The sequence below is a fragment of the Petaurus breviceps genome, unplaced genomic scaffold (genome assembly GCF_028583685.1).
Source record: "Petaurus breviceps papuanus isolate PSGF00001 unplaced genomic scaffold, PetGlider_PUasm1.0 174, whole genome shotgun sequence".
Taxonomy (NCBI): Eukaryota; Metazoa; Chordata; class Mammalia; order Diprotodontia; family Petauridae; genus Petaurus; species Petaurus breviceps.
Window position 1 is genome coordinate 63748496 of NW_027185761.1, and position 17343 is coordinate 63765838.

Here is a 17343-nt window from a genome sequence, read left to right on the forward strand (position 1 = left end):
CGACTCCATTTTGATGCTCCCATTAGATGGAAACAAAAGGGTTTGCTTAGAAAAAGACAAAAAACCAAACCCAGAATTCCCACTGACTGCAGAGTGCTGACTTACCTATTCCCCATCCAGAAGCCACATAATCTTTTTTCAGATGAGCCTTCGCTTTTATTTTCAGTGCAGTTTTCTGTATAAAGGAAGGGCATGGAGAAACATAGAAATCAAGAAAATAGTCTGAGTAGAACGTGTGCCCCAAGTAGTTCTGATTGAGGGGGAGGCGCGGGGGGAACAAAAGTTATTGTAAGAAAGTGAATGAGTGGGAAGGACGTTGGGAGAGAGCACAAAGAGAGGGACAGAGAAGATGGCAGCATTGCCAAACTCATCTGTTGGCAGTCAGGCCCTATATGCAGACACAGTCCTAGGCCCAGGCCTGCAGGTGCTGAGGATGTACAGTTAGCCTGGAGCCCTTCCCTCAGAGGAGGGGAGGAGGCAGACATGTAGATGGAAGCGGCTGAAATGACTAAGGTGACCACTAGGTGCCGCCTCTAATGCCAAAGGAATTCTCTCTCCCCTGCATGCCTCCTCATCCAGCCTGCTCGTGGCTAGTTTATTCAAAGGTGCCTGGGGTCTGTATATGGAAAAGATTCCAAGTCTTTTCATTATCCTTAGAATAAAACCCCAAAGACTCCAAACTTCCCCAACCAGAAGTGGCCTACAAAGCTTCAGGCAGCACTGCTATGTGGTATGTTTCACGGACACCAGGTGGTGAAGGGATGGTTGGGCATATCAATCCTCAATGTCCTTTGTCCATTCAACTGGCTAGAGAATTCTCAACAAACCCTGTAAGAAAGATCAATGAAACACAAGTCTCTGTTTCTGTACCTAGAAATTCATCATCATCCTGGAGAAATGTGCAGTTTTCAGATTTTAAAGGCTCTGGAAAAGAAAAAAATATATATGAGAGGATGCAAGCCAAATTTGGTCTTGATTTAATAGTCAAGGATTCTAAGGGGATTGATGCTGGGAATCAGTGGAAGCTGGATACAGAGAAAGGCTTTGTTGAAGGGCCCATGATAAAAAAAAAAAAAGTCCAGATCAGCTCTTGTGACCCACCCAGGATACTCTGGGGAGAATCATCAGAGAAGTGAGAGAAAAGAGACAACAAGGGAGAAAAGTCACAAAATAAGTGAAAAAAACACATGATGATGTTCCATGAGCATGGCCTTGAAATTCTATTTTTGTGTATGTCTTACACTTATTGGTCTGTGAACACACAAGTATTTACACATATGTACACATAGACATAAAACACTTCTTTCTGGAAATTCACTTATAAACTTTAGTTGCATGAGAACTGTGGACCAACAGAAAAAAACCTTACCCTTGTGGAATATGTGTATATATGTATATATGCATATATATATATATATACACATATGACCATGATGTACAATATATACAAGCAGATAATTAAAAGTTCCAAACAAAATTCCACCTTCTACAGGAAGCCCTTCCCAATCCTTAATTTTAGAGCTTTCCCTCTTTTAATTATTTCTAATGTATCCTGTCTATAGCATGCTTGTTTGTTTAATAATTTAAATTTTTGTTTAATAATTGCTTGTTTATTGTCTCTCCCAAGCTCTTAAAGAGCAAGGATTCTCTTTTAACTTTTTTTTATCACTTCAGAACATTGGACAGTGCCTGGCACAAACAAGTCTTTGTTGACCAACAAGAAAAAAATAAAGTATTTAAAAGGAAGACATTTACCATGTCTTCAAACAGAACTCAGAACACAACCTACCAGTTCTCAAGCAGGTCTTTTTGATACATCTATACCTCAGACTTCCCATGAAGAACTGCTGAGCAACCAAGGCAAAAATGCTCAAACAGAAGATGGTCAGAATCATGACATCCACCAGTTTCTTCACTGAGCGCAGTAGGGCCCCAACAATGACCTTCAAACCTGGACAGAGAGGACACCGATAGTGAGGTGCTACTTCATGGCTTCCCTAACCCCCCAAGTTCTTGGTACAATGCCTGGCACACAGGAGGTTTCATAAATCTTAAACAAATTTCCACAAGAAGAGATATCTCCATGGGACAATTTGTAACATAATGCAGGCCCACTCAGCATTTAGATGGAGGCATAGACAGTATTCACAGCCAACGAGCACAGAGCCACCAATGTGCAGAGCCAATGAGACATCAGAGTTTATTGGACCATTAAAAGTTGATGAAGGAGAAACTGAAGCAATGTGTCCAAAGACAGTGCAGATATAGCTGGTTTCCATTTGGAAGAAAGAGCTAAGCAGGCATCATCCACAGGATAAACATTTCCAGCTCCTCCTCTTGTCCTCATACAGCATGGTGTCCAGTAATCTGTTTCCAGGTGTGAGCAGGCAATATTCATATCTACAGTGACTCATCCAATACACCCAGTAGATGGAGCTGCTAGCTCCCTATTCCTTAACTAACCAATACTCCTCATCTGAGACAATCTCAGTGCTCTAGTGTTGTTCATATTGCTTCAGAGTCTTGTATTTCTCATTCTTTGAGACAGAATGATGTAGTAGAAATAGAGCTAGTTCTGAACCTCAGCATCAACATAAGAGCTATATGACCACAGCCAAGTCACCTTACCTTCTGAGCTTCCAAAGGAGTGATATTCACCCACTGCACTCTGCCTTAGTCAGGACACATCTGAAATATTGTTTCAGATACATTTTAGGAAAGATGCTAGCAAGCTAGAGCATGTGCTGATGAGAACAGTCAGGATTATGGGGAGACTAAAAAGGTTTAAGAGAAGGCCCTGGAGATAGTCATTCTGGAGAAGAAATGGTGGGGTGGCAACAAATCCTCTCTAAAAGTATTTGAAGGGTCAACAGAAGGGTCTGTATTTGATCCAAGAAATTCAAAGAAAAAGGGGAGCACAAAAAGGGAGTTCACTGAGACAGGGTGATGTTGTCAGACTTGTATTTTAGGGAAAATCCCTTGGTCAGCTCTGTGGAGGATGAACTGTATAAGGGAGAGACTTCAAGAAGTGACAACAGGGAGGCTATTGCCATAGTCTGGGAGAGAGGCGATGCTGGTCTGAACTGGGGCAGGTGGTGGCTCTGGGAGAACAGTAAAGGGGATGATCATTTAAAAATGGTATGGAGGGTCAGTCAGCAAGACTTGGGGATTGATTGGATCTGAGGTGTCACAATGGAAGAATTCAGTCTCTGTCTTAAACTATAGTCAATTTCACAAGCTGTGATGATCACCATGTTTAGGGCTTCTGAGGTCTTTGATCTCAAGAGACCCTTCAGAATTCACAGGCATCAGGCATGTGTATAAGTGCCAAGCCTCTGGCTTCTTCCATTTCCATCTCCTGAACCAAATTTACCCTTATATTTTTCTTATGTCTTCACCTATAGCCACCTTTACACCAAAGTCACTGAACAGCAAATTAGACAATGATGTAATCTAGAAGGTTTTATCAGTTTCTCTCTAACGTTGCCTGACCTCCTCAGCCTCTACACAGATAGTGATGCATCAGGGGCAGCTGGGTGGACAGAGCACTGGGCCTGAAGTTGGGAATACCTGAGTTCAAATCCCACTTCACATATTTACTGTGTGACCCTGGAAAAGTCATTTAACCTGTTTGTCTCAGTTTGCCCATCTGTAAAATGAGGATCATAATAGCACCTATCTCCAAGGCTGTTATGAGGATCAAATGAGATAATATTTGTAAAGCACTTAGCACTGTTCCAGGAGTATAGTGGGCACTTAATAAGTTCCCTTCCCCCTTCATCAGTTGACACAGCCAAAGAATTCTTCCCAACAAGGCCCACCTGCCAGGGATGAGACTCTGCAGACTGAGTGAGGCTGAGCGTCCAGCTCCAGATAGACTGACATATTGATAGGAGCACTCTCAAAGCCTTCCCAGCATGATAGAATCTGCCAGATACAACCTTTGGACACTCAGGATCAACTCTATACTATAAGGAGGGATTGAAATGGGCTGCTGTGGAGCTACCCAACATGGCAGAAAACATTTTGATAAAAATCAACCATAAGTGTTTGCAAAGATATTTTACCTAGTTCTATTCACCTTAAACTTGCTTTAATGATAAAGTATCAATAGTATCCAAGGTCTTTTATAAAACAAATTAAAGTTATCTCAACCCCTTATGATATGATCAATCAATCAATAAACATTCATATTCACAGAAAGCTATATAGAGGACAAACGGGAAATAATTAACAGAGGGAAGGCACTAGAATTAAGAAAAGTTGGGAAAGGATTTCTATAAAAGCCATAAGTAAACAGGTAATTTTAGTTGGGACTTAAACAAAGCCACAGATGTCAGGAGACAGAATTGAAGAGAGAGAACATTCCAGGTATGGGGGACACCCAGAGAAAATGCCTGGAGCCAAAAGATAGAGTCTTGTTCCTGGAATAGCAAGGAGGCCAATGTCACTGAATCAGAGAGCTTGTGCAGAAAGGTGTCAGAAAACAGAGAGGTGGGAGGGGGACACACTATGAAGTGCTTTGAATGCCTAACAAAGCATTTGTATTTGACCCTGGAGATAATAGGGAATAATTGGAATTTATTGAGTGAGGAGACAACATGATCAGACCCGTGTGTTAGGAAAAATCACATCAGTGATTGAATGGTGGATGAGCTGGAGTGGGGAGAGACCCCAGGCAGGCAGATTCTCCCAACAACTATTGCCATAGACCAGGTGGGAGGTGATGAAGGTCTGCATTCAAGAAGGGGCAGCAGTAGAGGAGAGATACAGCTGCCAATTCCATGATGCAACTGAACTTCGCAGGTTTTAGCAGTGATCTCTGAATTGCTAAATCCAATGATCTTTTCTCATTCTTCCTGACCATTTGGGAGCATTTAATGCTACTGACCAATCTATCCTGCCTGGGCTTTCATGGCAGTTTCTATTTGTGTAACTCTTCCTTCTTAGTCTCAGTCGTATCATCATTCACATCCTTTGGCCTTTTGTGGGCGCACATATGTGAAGGCTCCACCCTTGGTGCTCTTCTCTTCTCTTCTCCCTCCACTCTCCCTCTTAATCTCCTCAGGTACCATGGGTTCAGTTATTATCTGCCTTCATGGCCAACCCTCTGCTCCTAAGCTCCAGCCTCATCTCACTGACTTGCCTACTGTCCATCTCCACTTGGCTGACTCAAAGGCATCTCCAACTCAACATGTCTAAAACAAGACACACAATCCTTCCCCCTAAATCCACCCAATTCCTCACTTCCCCATTTCTGTCAAGGACACCATCAAAGCTCTAGTCACCAGGTTCTCAACCTCAGAATCATCCTTGACTATTCATTTACTCTTCCAAATTCCCCATTTCTACATAGTTTCCAAGTTTTGTCAATTCTACTTCCATAGTATCTTTTAGCTCTGAACTACCTCTCTGGGGCCCATGATCCCCTAAATGATGAATGTCTCATACAATCCAAGCCACACTTCACTTTATACTCCAGCCATCTTCTTACTGTTACTAAGCATGTCTCCTTCCTCCTCCCACCCACCCTCCACTTTTCTAGCTTCATAACCATGATCAAATAAATATCACTATTGCTACTGGAAATCATGTCGATCTTATTGTTCTGGTCACCATCGCGGTGACTCCCCAGACTCCTCCCAGGTCACCACTGCCCTCTATATGTTATCTCCTCTATTCAGATACAAGCTCCTTCAGAGCAAGGACTGTCTTGCTTTAGTATTTGCGACCCTAGCATTTACACATGGCAAGTCCTTAGGCACTTTTTCATTCGTTCATTTCTCATATCTCTCCTCTTTTCTCCACTCACACAGCTCTCTCTCCCTAGCTCAGGTACTTACTTGCCCAGGGTCACACAGCTAATAAGCATGTGAGATAAGAGTTAGATCTTAACTTCCTAACTAGACCTACCAGGTCTGATACTTTATTCACTGGGCCACTTACCTGCATGATGGTCTCTAAGAGAAATAAGTAGACCTGGGTTTGAGACCTCACTTTGTTACTTGGTATGGTTTGCTCAACTTTAAATAGAAGAAAAAAGGGGAGGAGGAGGAGGAGAAGAAAAAGGAGGACAAGGAAGAGGAGGAGGAGGAGGAGGAGGAGGAGAAGAAAAGCTAGCATTTATATTAAGATTAAGAAGATACGTTTAGATTACTTTTTAAGCAATATAATTCTTATGTGATGTGATAGGATATAATATGATATGATGATATAAATCATCTGATCCTAGAAAATTGCTAAGGTCCTTCCCAGGCAGGAAAATGTTCACCTTTATTCACATGGAAACAGTCACAGTTAAGTGGGTTATCTTTACTTTGCTATGGATTGGATGTTATTATTTGTTCTTTGTTTTTAGAGAGGACCAGCGACATCACAGGGTGATGTCTTGACTCTTGCTTGAATTGGATTTCAGTGAAACAGAGTTGCACGAAGTCATCAGCTTCATTTTCTCTTCCAGAGTTATTGAAACCCAGGGGCAGGATGAAAGTCAGAATGACTGCTGATGGTTCAGGACGCAGTAAATGGCCATTCCACCAGAGGCAGTCTTCACATGATTGGGGTAGACATAACCCTAAAGCATGATGGGTTTGAGGCCTGTTAGTTACCTTTAACTTGGCTTAGCCCATCTTACAAGAAAGTTTAACAAGGTGTGGTCCCTGTGCATGCCAGAGCTTCTTGGAGCCACAGGTAAGAGGCGAGTGCCAGGAGGACACCAAAAGTGGGTAAGCAGCCCTGAAAAGGGCTAAGCAAGCCCTCACACCAGAGGTGGTGGTCCTTCTTAAACGCCCAGACACCCCTGTGGGCTGGATAAGAAGTTATTGAAAGAAATGCCAACAACAGCAACTCTTTAGCAAATAACCATGATACCTAAAAGGATGTCAATTTAATCTAAGTGGATTTCAGTAAGAAAGTAGCCATAAGTCATATTTTGGTAGACTGCTAGTGATCACTGTGTCTATCACATAACATATAAGCATTAAAGAGAAAAGCAGCCAATTCTATACATCTAGGAGCTAATCAAGGAATGCTGAGGTTACTGACCTGAAATGACTGAGATGGCTTTGAGAGCCCTGAGGACTCGAAATGTCCTTAGAGCTGACACGCTCTCCAGTTCCTCTCTCATATATGAAAGAAATCTGCCAAGGCAAGAACAGGGAGAATATGTTTTAGCAGAGGCATCCCTGGAGGCCACATTCCATAGCTTCCCAAAGCCAAGCACAAGAGACACAATTTCCTGAGGGTTTATTATAATCCTTAAATACTTCCCAATCAGCTTTGATCTTCCATTAATTTACAGAAGTAAACCATTTGCAGGCTCTAGATCCCAGCTTCCTTCTCTATAGAATGAGGGGATTAAAATCTGTTGACCTCTAGAGTCCCTTCTAGCCTTTAAATCTTACAATCTGTTTCTGTGATTTACATGGTAACTGGGGGAAACTCCTGGATTTGGACTCAGCCAACCTAATGGTTGCCTAATCTGCTATTTATGACCTGAATAACTTGTGTGGACAGATCACCCTGCTAACATTTATCTATAAAGTAAAAGGATTAGGTGAAGTGATCAGAAAGATACCACCCCCACCCCCACCTCTCAGATCTTGAGATTCTGATCTACAGTCTCATTTAAATCTTGTTTTTTTTTTCTTTTGGCTCAGTGTTCAAGGGCTAACTTGAACCTATAACACTTATGATACCCATAACATTGGGAATTGTCCATTTCAATTCAAACACCATTAGGCCTTTGGGAAACATTCAAATCTATATCAATAATTGTAAGAATTATATTGCTTAAAAAGTAATCTAAACATAACTTGCTGGCATGAAGCTAATTATATTACTGTCTAGATTTTCACAAATTGCGCCTGCTGGCCAGTGTAAACATACAAATGGACACTTCTGGATTGTGGCTCTGGCCCCAGCCTGAGCACAACAGAGCTATGTTAACACTCTAGGAAGGGCCAATCAATTTTCTCAGATCCACACCCAATTCTAGATCCACTGTGACTAACTACCTCTAGTGTGGAGGTGCCCTTCCCACACCTGGGCTCTATGACATGAGAGATATGCTTACGCCAGCATAATGACAACGAAATCCAACCAGTTCCATGGATCTCGAAGGTAAGTGAATTCATCCAGAAAAAGTCCTCTTGCTATTATTTTAATCAATGCTTCAAAAATGTAGATGGCAGTAAAAACATACCTATAGAATTAAGAATTTAGAAGATAAATGACCATTTTCAATGAAATGAAAATATAAGAAAGTTCATCTCTTAAACCCTGCTTTTGTCAAACCCTGATCAGTAAATACATGGAAATATATCATAGTATTCTATTTGTAAGCAAATTAAGTGGTAAATACTGTCTGTTAGACCAGACTAGACTTGCAGTTTGAAATTTCTGGAGAATGGGCCAATATGTGAAGATATCAAATGCCCTCAAATGACTAACTGCATGGCAAAACTATTGACTATATTTTACACCAAAAAGAAAACCAATTTTATTAATTCTATCACCAAATCACCAAAAAAAAATCTAACCACCTCAGACCAGTTTACTACATCTCTCTTGTACACTCACATATACAAACCAATAGAACTCCTCTTCACAGAACTGAAGGATTTAAGAATACCAAAGGTTTTCAGCATCTCTCTAGTTTAAGCTTTACCCAAACAAGAAATCTCTTCTATACACCCAAGTATTTACCTAGTCTTTTCTTAAAGACCTCCTAAGAGGTGGAACTCATCACCTCCAGAGTCGAACCATTTTGCTTTTTAAAAACTCCCAGTGAAATTGGGCCTCTGGACAGAATTCAGAAAATAAAAGTAAGGAGAACCTGAGGCCTGGGGCACCAATTCAGGATTAAAACCTGATTATAAAAATAAGCTCTAAAACAAAATGAAAACGGGAGCAAAGGAGAAAGAACTCGACCATAGATAGCTACTATGCTATAAAGAAAGATCTGAGTTATATTCAGAGGAAGACAGTGATATAAAAAAAAGTTAGTTTTTCCCCAAAGAGTAATGTCAAATTGTCACAATGCCAAAAAAAGAAAAGGTCTTGGAAAATCTTAAAAAGTAATTTGGAAAAAAACCTTAAAAAGGAATAAAAAACTAGACTTTGGGCAAGTCACTTAACCCCAATTGCCTTCCAACAAGCAAAAAAAAAGGAATTCAAAAATCAAATAAGAGAGATTGAGCAAAAATTAGGGAAAAAATTTAAGCAATCCAGAAAACGATAAAAAGAAACCTAGCCAACTGGAAAAAGAGGTCCAAAATCTTAAGGAAGAAAATAACTCCTTGAAAATTATAATTGGATGAGAAGAAGCAAATGATATTATAAGACACCAAGAAATAATAAAACTAGGAAAAAAGAAGAGAATCTGAAACAATCTCCTTAAAAAACAAGAGATCTGGAGAAAGACAATGTAAGAATTGTTGAACCACCAGAAAATCATGATCAAAAAAATAATCTGGATACAATATTACAAGAAATTATTTATAAAAAAAATTTCCATGAAGTTCTAGAACAAGAGGACAAAGTAGAAATAGAAAAAGAAATCTAGCAGAGTCAAGATGGCAGAGTAGAAATAAGACTTCCTTGCAGCTCTGGCTCCCACCTCCTCCAATTCATGTGAAAAATTACTCTAGACAAACTTTGGAGCTACAGAACCCACAAAATGACATAGAGAAGCTAACCTACGACTGAGGACAGCCTGGCAGGCTGGCTGGCAGGAAGTGGCCAGTACAGCACTCTGGGAGCTGACCCCAGCCCCCCTCCATTCTGTGAGCCTGAGGTTCTAGCCTCAGGGTGGCCTGACCAGTTGGAGGGACTTCAGATCACCAGCAGCTCTGGCGGTTACCAGAATTGTCAACCCATAGATGCCAAGAACAAAGTAAGAAGTCAGTGCAGTGTGGACTTTGGGACCTAGGAATTTGGAGTGTGATCTGGCCTTTGCTCCCAGGGCAAGAAGTGACTGAGGATCTGCAGCCATGTAGCCAGGGCCTCATGATTGCTTCAGAGCTCCTGGTCTGTAGATTGTAGAGGGGACTAAGCGACCAGTCTGAGGGGTAATCGCTCTTGCTTTAACCTGCTTGGATCTGGATTGCTGTCTAGGGTGGAGGTCCTGGGGTGTGTGAGCAGTCTGCCAAAGCATTTGGAGGCTTCAGAAAGGGCACCCAACTAATACTTCCGGCAGCTGTGAAAACCCCAGTGTTTGGGATAAAAGCTCCCATTTCTGGTAGGAGAGTTCAACTGTGGCAAAAGGGTTAAAAGTCAAGTAATTGAGTGGCAATTTGAGTAAATGAGCAAGCAAAGGAAGCATAGCAAACAGAGCAATCCAACTTTACACTCCTATTTTGGGGACAAAAAAATCAAAGCATGGAGCAAGAGGAAGACAGCAAAGTTAGAACTTCTGCGCCAAAAGCTTCCAAGAAAAATACGAGCTGGTTACAGGCCATAAAGGAGCTTAAAAAAGGATTTTGAAAATCAAATAAGAGAAGTAGAGGAAAACTTGGGAAGAGAAATGAGAACAATGCAAGAAAATTATGAAATGAGAGTCAACAACCTAACTAAAGAAAATACACCTTAAAAAATAGACCAACTCAGATGGCAAAGAGGGTCAAAAAGGCAATGAGGAGAAGAATGCTTAAAGAGCCAAATTTTCCAGATGGAAAAAGAATCTCAAAAGCTCACTGAAGAGAATCATTCCTTCAGAATTAGATTGGAGCAAATGGAAGCCAGTGACCTTATGAGAAATCAAGATACTATTAAATAGATCTAAACAAATGAAAAAAATAGAAAACAATGTGAAATATCTCATTGGGAAAACCACTGACCTGGAAAATAGATCCAGGAGAGATAATTTAAAAATTATTTGACTATCTGAAAGTCATGATCAAAAAAGGACCTATAAATCATCCTTCAAGAAAATTTCAAGAAAAATTGACCTGATGTTTTAGAACCAGAGGGCAAAATAGAGGTTGAAAGAATACACTGATCATCTCTTGAAAAAATCCCAAAAAGAAAACTCCTAGGAATATTATAGCCAGGTTCTAGAATTCCCAGATCAAGGAGAAAATGTTACAAGCAACCAGAAAGAAACAATTTCAGGATAACACAGGATCGGGCAGCTTCTACACTGAGGGATCAAAGGGCTTGGAATATGATATTCTGGAGGTCAAAGGAGCTGGGATTAAAATCAAGAATCATCTACCCAGCAAAATTGAGTATCATGTTCCAGGGGAAAATATGGTCATTCAGTGGAAGAGAGGACTTTCAAGCATTCTTGATGAAAAAAACAGAATTGAATAGAAAATTTGGCATTAAGATACAAGAAGCAAGAGAAGCATGAGAAGGTAAACAGGGAGAAGAAATCATAAGGAACTTATCAAAGTTGAACTCTTTATATTCCTACATGAAAAAACAATAATTGTAACTTATGAAACTTTTCTTAGCATGAGAATAATTGAAGGGAATAGAAATGTGTGTGTGTGTGTGTATACACACACACATACATATATATGTCTATATAGGAGGGCATATTGGCATATGAATACATATGTGAATGTGTGTATGTATAGGTATACATAGATAGAGGGCACAGTTTAATGGGAAGGGATGATACTTAAAAAGTGAAATTAAGAGGTGAGAGAGGAATATAATGAGAGGAAATAGGGAGAGATAGATTGGGGTAAACTATTTCATATAGAAGAGGTAAGGGGAAATGGTTAAAATGGAGGGGGAAAACAGGAAGTCAAAAGGGAATGGGTCAACCTTATTCTCATTGAATTTGGCTTAAGGAGGGAATGACATACACTAAATACAGTATCTCACCCTACAGGAGAGTAGGGGGGGAAGGGGATGAGAGGGAGGATGATGGAAGGGAGGGCAGGCTGGGGGAGAAGGAAGTTGGAAGCACCCACTTTTGAAAAAGGACAGGACCAAAGTAGAGAATAGAACAAGTGGGAAGTGGGATAGGAGGGAGGGAAATATAGTCTATCTTTTACACTATATCTACTATGGAAATGTTTTGCATAGCTACACATGTACAACCTATATTAAATTGCTTATCTTGCCAGCAAGGGTGGGTGACAAGGGAGGAAGGCAATGAATCTGGAATTCAAAGTTTTAAAATCAAATGTTTAAATACATATACACATATATACTATTATCAATAGTATTTTACATGTAAATGGTAAATAAGACATATAGGCACTGGGCCATAGACATCCATCATGCCCTACTGGAAAGTTGGAGGGGATATGGGAGAAAATATGGGACAGAGCAGATTGGAGGAGGGGATATCCAGTGGGATCGCTATCTTGGGGTGGTGGGTAGTGGAAAACGGAGAGAAAATTTGTAACTCAAAATCTTATGGAAATGAATGATGTAAAGTAGAAGTTAATAAAGCATTTGATTAAAAAAAAGTTATAGTTCAGACATCGCAATAAAGAGAAATGTGCCTCTTCAAAAAAAAAAGAAAAAGTGGGGCAGCCAGGTAGCACAGGGAGTAAGAGCACCGGCTCCAGTGTTGAGAAGACCTGGAGATCGAATCTCCGGCTCAGACACTTAGCACCCACCCAGAAACACCTGGCCGTGTAACCTTGAGCAAGTTACTTAACCCCATTTGCTTAGGGGCGGCCAGGTGGCTCAGTGAGTAAGAGCACCGGCTCCAGTGTCGGGATGACCTGGATCAAATCCGGGCTCAGATACTCAGCACCACACCCAGAAATAACTGGCCGTGTAACCTTGAGCAAGTTACTTAACCCCGATTGCTTTAAAAAAAAAAAAAAAGACCAGGCTGAGAATTTTGGGGCGGCCAGGTAGCACAGCAAGTAAGAGCACTGGCTCCAGTGTTGAGAAGACCTGGAGATCAAATCCCGGGCTCAGGCACTCAGCACCACACCCAGAAATAACTGGCCGTGTAACCTTGAGCAAGTTACTTAACCCCGATTGCTTAAAAAAAAAAGAGAGAGAAAAGAGAAAAGCACCAGAAACAGATTGTATTTACAAGTGAATTTTCTCAAACATTTAAAGATAAACTAATTTGAATATTAAATAAAGTATCTGGAATAATAGTCAAAGAAGGAATCCTACCAAACTTCTTTTATGAAACTGATACCTAAATCAGGAAGAGTAAGAGCAGAGAAAGAAAATTCTAGGTCAATTTCATTAATCAATATGAATATAAAATACTTACCAAAAGGTTGCAACAATATATTACAAAGATTATGCATTATGACTAAATTGGATTTATACAAGGCATGTAGGGATGGTTTAACATAAGGAAAACTAAAACATAATTGATTATCTCAATAACAAAAAGTTTTAAATTATGTGATTATATGAATAGATGCAAAAAATAGCTTTTGATAAAATACAACACTCATTTCTATTAAAAACACTTGAAAGTATAGGTAGGAATGGATTTTTCCTTAAACTGATTTTTTTTTAATTATCTAAAACTATCAACAAACATTATTTGTAATGGGATTAAGCTTAGGAGGCTTCCCAGTAAGCTCAGGTGTAAAACAAGGATGCCCACTGTCACCAATATTATTCAATATTGTATTGGAAAGCCTAGCAATAGCAATTAGAAGAAAAAGAAATAGAAGGAATTAGAATTGGGAATGAGGCAATAAAACTATCTCTTTTGCATATGATATAATAATATACTTGGAAAATCCCAAAGACTCAATTAAAAAGTTAGTTGAAACAAAAATTTTAGCAAAGTAAATTAAATCCACATAATATAAGTATAAAGCAAATCCATATAAATTATCAGCATTCCTATATCTCACAAACAAAACCCTGCAAGAAGAGGTAGCAAGAGATAGTCCATTTAAAATAACTCTAGACAGTATAAAATACCTGGGAGTACACCTGCCAAAACAAACCCAAGAACTATATAAACAAAAATTTTTAAATGTTTAATATAAATAAAATCAGATTTAAATAATTGGAGAAATATTAATTATTCATAGGTAGGCAGGGCCAATATAACAAAAAATGAAAATTTTACCTAAACTAATTTTATATTCAGCATTTTCCCAATTAAATTACCAAAATAAAAAATATTTTACTGAACTAGAAAAAATAATAAATCCATTGGGTAGAACAAAAAGTCAAGAATATCAAAGTAATGGGTGGAGCCAAGGTTGCGGAATGGAAGCAGGAACTTTTCTGAGCTCCTCCATGAATTCTATCAGTTACCTCTAAAAAGTGAATCTGAATGGATTTTAGAGTAACAGAATCCTTTGGGAGACAGAGTGTGGCAGATTCCCAGCCCAGGAAAGTTCCCGCATAGGTCTGGGCAGGGGGAGCACAGAGCACATGGGGGCTGCACCAGTGAGGACCTGAGAGCAGGGCGCAGTGGAGTGAGAAGGAGCCTCAGCCAGCAGATTCGCCCACCCCGAGGGTGGTTTGCAGACCTCTCACCAAGCGACAGAGGATAGGTTGTAGCTGGATAAGAGAAAACGCAAGGTGAATGGCAGCAGCTTCTCCTGGGGCCATCAGTCCACAGCCTGGATGTTTAAAAATCACCTACCTGAACTTCCAAGAGCCAAGATGGAGGAATAAACCCTAGCTCCTCTAATCATCTATAAGAATACAAGTCATTCCCCAATGGATAAATGGTCAAAGGATATGAACAGGCAGTTTTCAGAGGAAGAAATTAAAGACAACTATAAGCAGATGAAAAAATGCTCTAAATCACTATTGATTAGAGAAATGCAAATCAAAACAACTCTGAGGTAACACATCTCACCAGTCAGATTGGCTAACAAGACAAAACAGAAAAATGACAAATGCTGGAGAGGATGTGGAAAAATTGGAACACTAATGCATTGTTGGTGGAGTTGCGAACTGATCCAATCATTCTGGAGAGCAATCTGGAACTATGCCCAAAGGTCTATAAATAACTGCATTCCCTTTAACCCAGTGATACCACTTCTAGGGTTGTATCCCAAAGAGATCATAGAAGACGGAGGAAGACCCATATGTACAAAAATATTTATAGCAGATCTTTTTGTGGTGGCAAAGAATTGGAAATTAAGAAGATGCTTATCAATTGGGGAATAGCTAAATAAGTTGTGGTATATGAATGTAATGGAATACTATTGTGCCATAAGAAATGAGGAGCAGACAGACTTCATATTTACCTGGAGAGTCTTATACAAACTGATGTTGAGTGAGAAGAGCAGAACCGGGAGAAATTTGTACAAAATTACAGACACAATGTATGTGTGACAACCAGCTTTGATAGACTAGGCTCTTCTCTGCAATGCAAGGTTATAAGACAACTCCAAAAGACTCATGATAGAAAGAGATGTCTATATTCAGAAAAAGAACTACAGAGTTTGAATGCAGATTGAAGCAAACTACCTGCTCTCTTTCTTTTTTGGTTTTGTTTCCTCTTTTCCATTGTTCATTCCATAGTTTATAATCCTTCTTTACAATCTGACTAATGTCTCATTTGAAAGTATTTGCAGATCCTATGATTGATTGCATACCTCCATGGGGGGAGGAGGAGAGGGGGAGGGGAAGAAAATTTAAAACTCAAGGGATTGTGGGACTGAATCTTGTAAACTAAAAGTAAACAAACAAATTAATAAAGATAAAAAAGATCAATAAGTATGATATATAAAGGTATCTTAGAAGAACTTTATGAGAAAAAATGCAAAGCAATAAATAAATAAATAAATGAGCCAGGAGAATAGAGTGTACTTTCTGTATGACCATGTGAAAGAGAAAAGTGAATTGGAATAAACGGATTTTTAAAAATTCAAATGAAGACAAAAGTTGTGACTTTTTTTGTATTGGAATTCATGTATTTAAATGTAAATGGCTGCAAAGCAAGTATTATTGCATGTATTGATGTTTAAAATTAAATATGCAATAAATTACTTTTTAAAAGCTTTTTTAAAAAAGAATATCAAAGTAACTAGTGAAAAACTGTAAAGGAAGGAGATTTAGCAGATCTTAAACTATATTAGAAGGCAGTAATTATCAAACCATCAGGTACTGGTTAAAAAATAGAAAAGTAGATTAATGGAACAGAATAGACATACAATTTGCAGCAGCAAATAAATATAGCAAATTTGTATTTGACAAATGTAAAGACTTAAGATTTTGGGATAAGCATCCATTATTTCATAAAAATTGTTGGCAAAACTGGAAAGCAGCATGGCAGAAATTGGGCACAGACCAATATCTTACACTATTTACCAAGATAAGGTCAAAATGGACAGGAGACCTAGATATAAAGAAAAATATCACCAAAAAATTTGGAAGAATAAGGAATAAATTATGTATAAGACTTATGGATACATGAACAATTTATGAATAAACAAGCAATAGAGAGTGAGGTGTAAAATGGATAATTTTGATTACACTAAAGTAACAGTATTTTGTAATAAATAGCAAATGTAGTCAAGATCAGAAGGAAAGCAAAAAAGTTAGTGAAAAAATTTATGGATGTTTTCTCAGATAAAAGTCTCATATCTCAAATATATAAAGAATATTGTCAAATCTATAAGGCTATGAGTCGTTCTCCAGTTGACAAATGGCCAAAGGATATGAACAGAAAATAAAAAAATTTAGTCATATGGAAAAATGCTCATTATTGATTAATTAAATGCAAATTAAAACAACCTTGAAATATCATTTTTCATTTCTCAGGTTGGCTAAAATGATGAAAGGGGAAATCAACAAATATTGGAGGGAATCTGGAAAAATCAGGACCCTAATTCATTGTTGGTAGAACTGCAAACTGATGCAACTATTTTGGAGAGCAATCTGGAATTATGCCCAAAGAGTTACTAAATTACCCATACCCTTTGACCTAGTAATACCACTACTAAGTCTATTTCCAAAGATGATGAGAGAAAAAGGCAAAGAACCTATATGTTCTAAAATACTTATAGCAGCTCTCTTTGTGTTACAAGGAACTGGAAATTGCAAGGATACCCATCAATTGTGAAATGGTTGAATGAGTTGTGGTATATGATTGTGTTGGTATACTACTGTGCTATAAGAAATGATGAGTTCAATGACCTTAGAAAAACATGGATAAACTTGCACGAAATAATGAAGAGTGATATGAGCAGAACCAAGAGAACATTGTATACAGTAACAGCAATATTGTCTTAAGAGCAGCTTTGAGCGAGTAAGTCATTTTGACTGATATAAATACCCCAATTAACTAGAAAGGACATATGAAGGAAGATGCTATATGCATCCAGAGAAAGAAGTGGCAAGTGAAATTATGGATAGAATGATTTTATACTTAAATCTATATCCATCTATATATGTATATGAATATATATGTGTGTATATATTTTT

At 38.8% G+C, this 17343-nt stretch overlaps 1 protein-coding gene across 1 annotated transcript in view; it reads right to left on the bottom strand.

Moving 5' to 3' along the window:
* SCN11A (sodium voltage-gated channel alpha subunit 11) overlaps positions 1 to 17343 on the bottom strand; it is a 131540-nt gene that overhangs the window by 92771 nt on the left and 21426 nt on the right. Inside the window, exons 4-7 of the mRNA XM_069084573.1 lie at positions 8075 to 8203; positions 7045 to 7139; positions 1793 to 1951; positions 106 to 199 (exon numbers count right to left, since the gene is read on the bottom strand). Coding sequence (XP_068940674.1) covers positions 106 to 199; positions 1793 to 1951; positions 7045 to 7139; positions 8075 to 8203 — 477 coding nt within the window. The remainder of the gene's footprint in view (positions 1 to 105; positions 200 to 1792; positions 1952 to 7044; positions 7140 to 8074; positions 8204 to 17343) is intronic.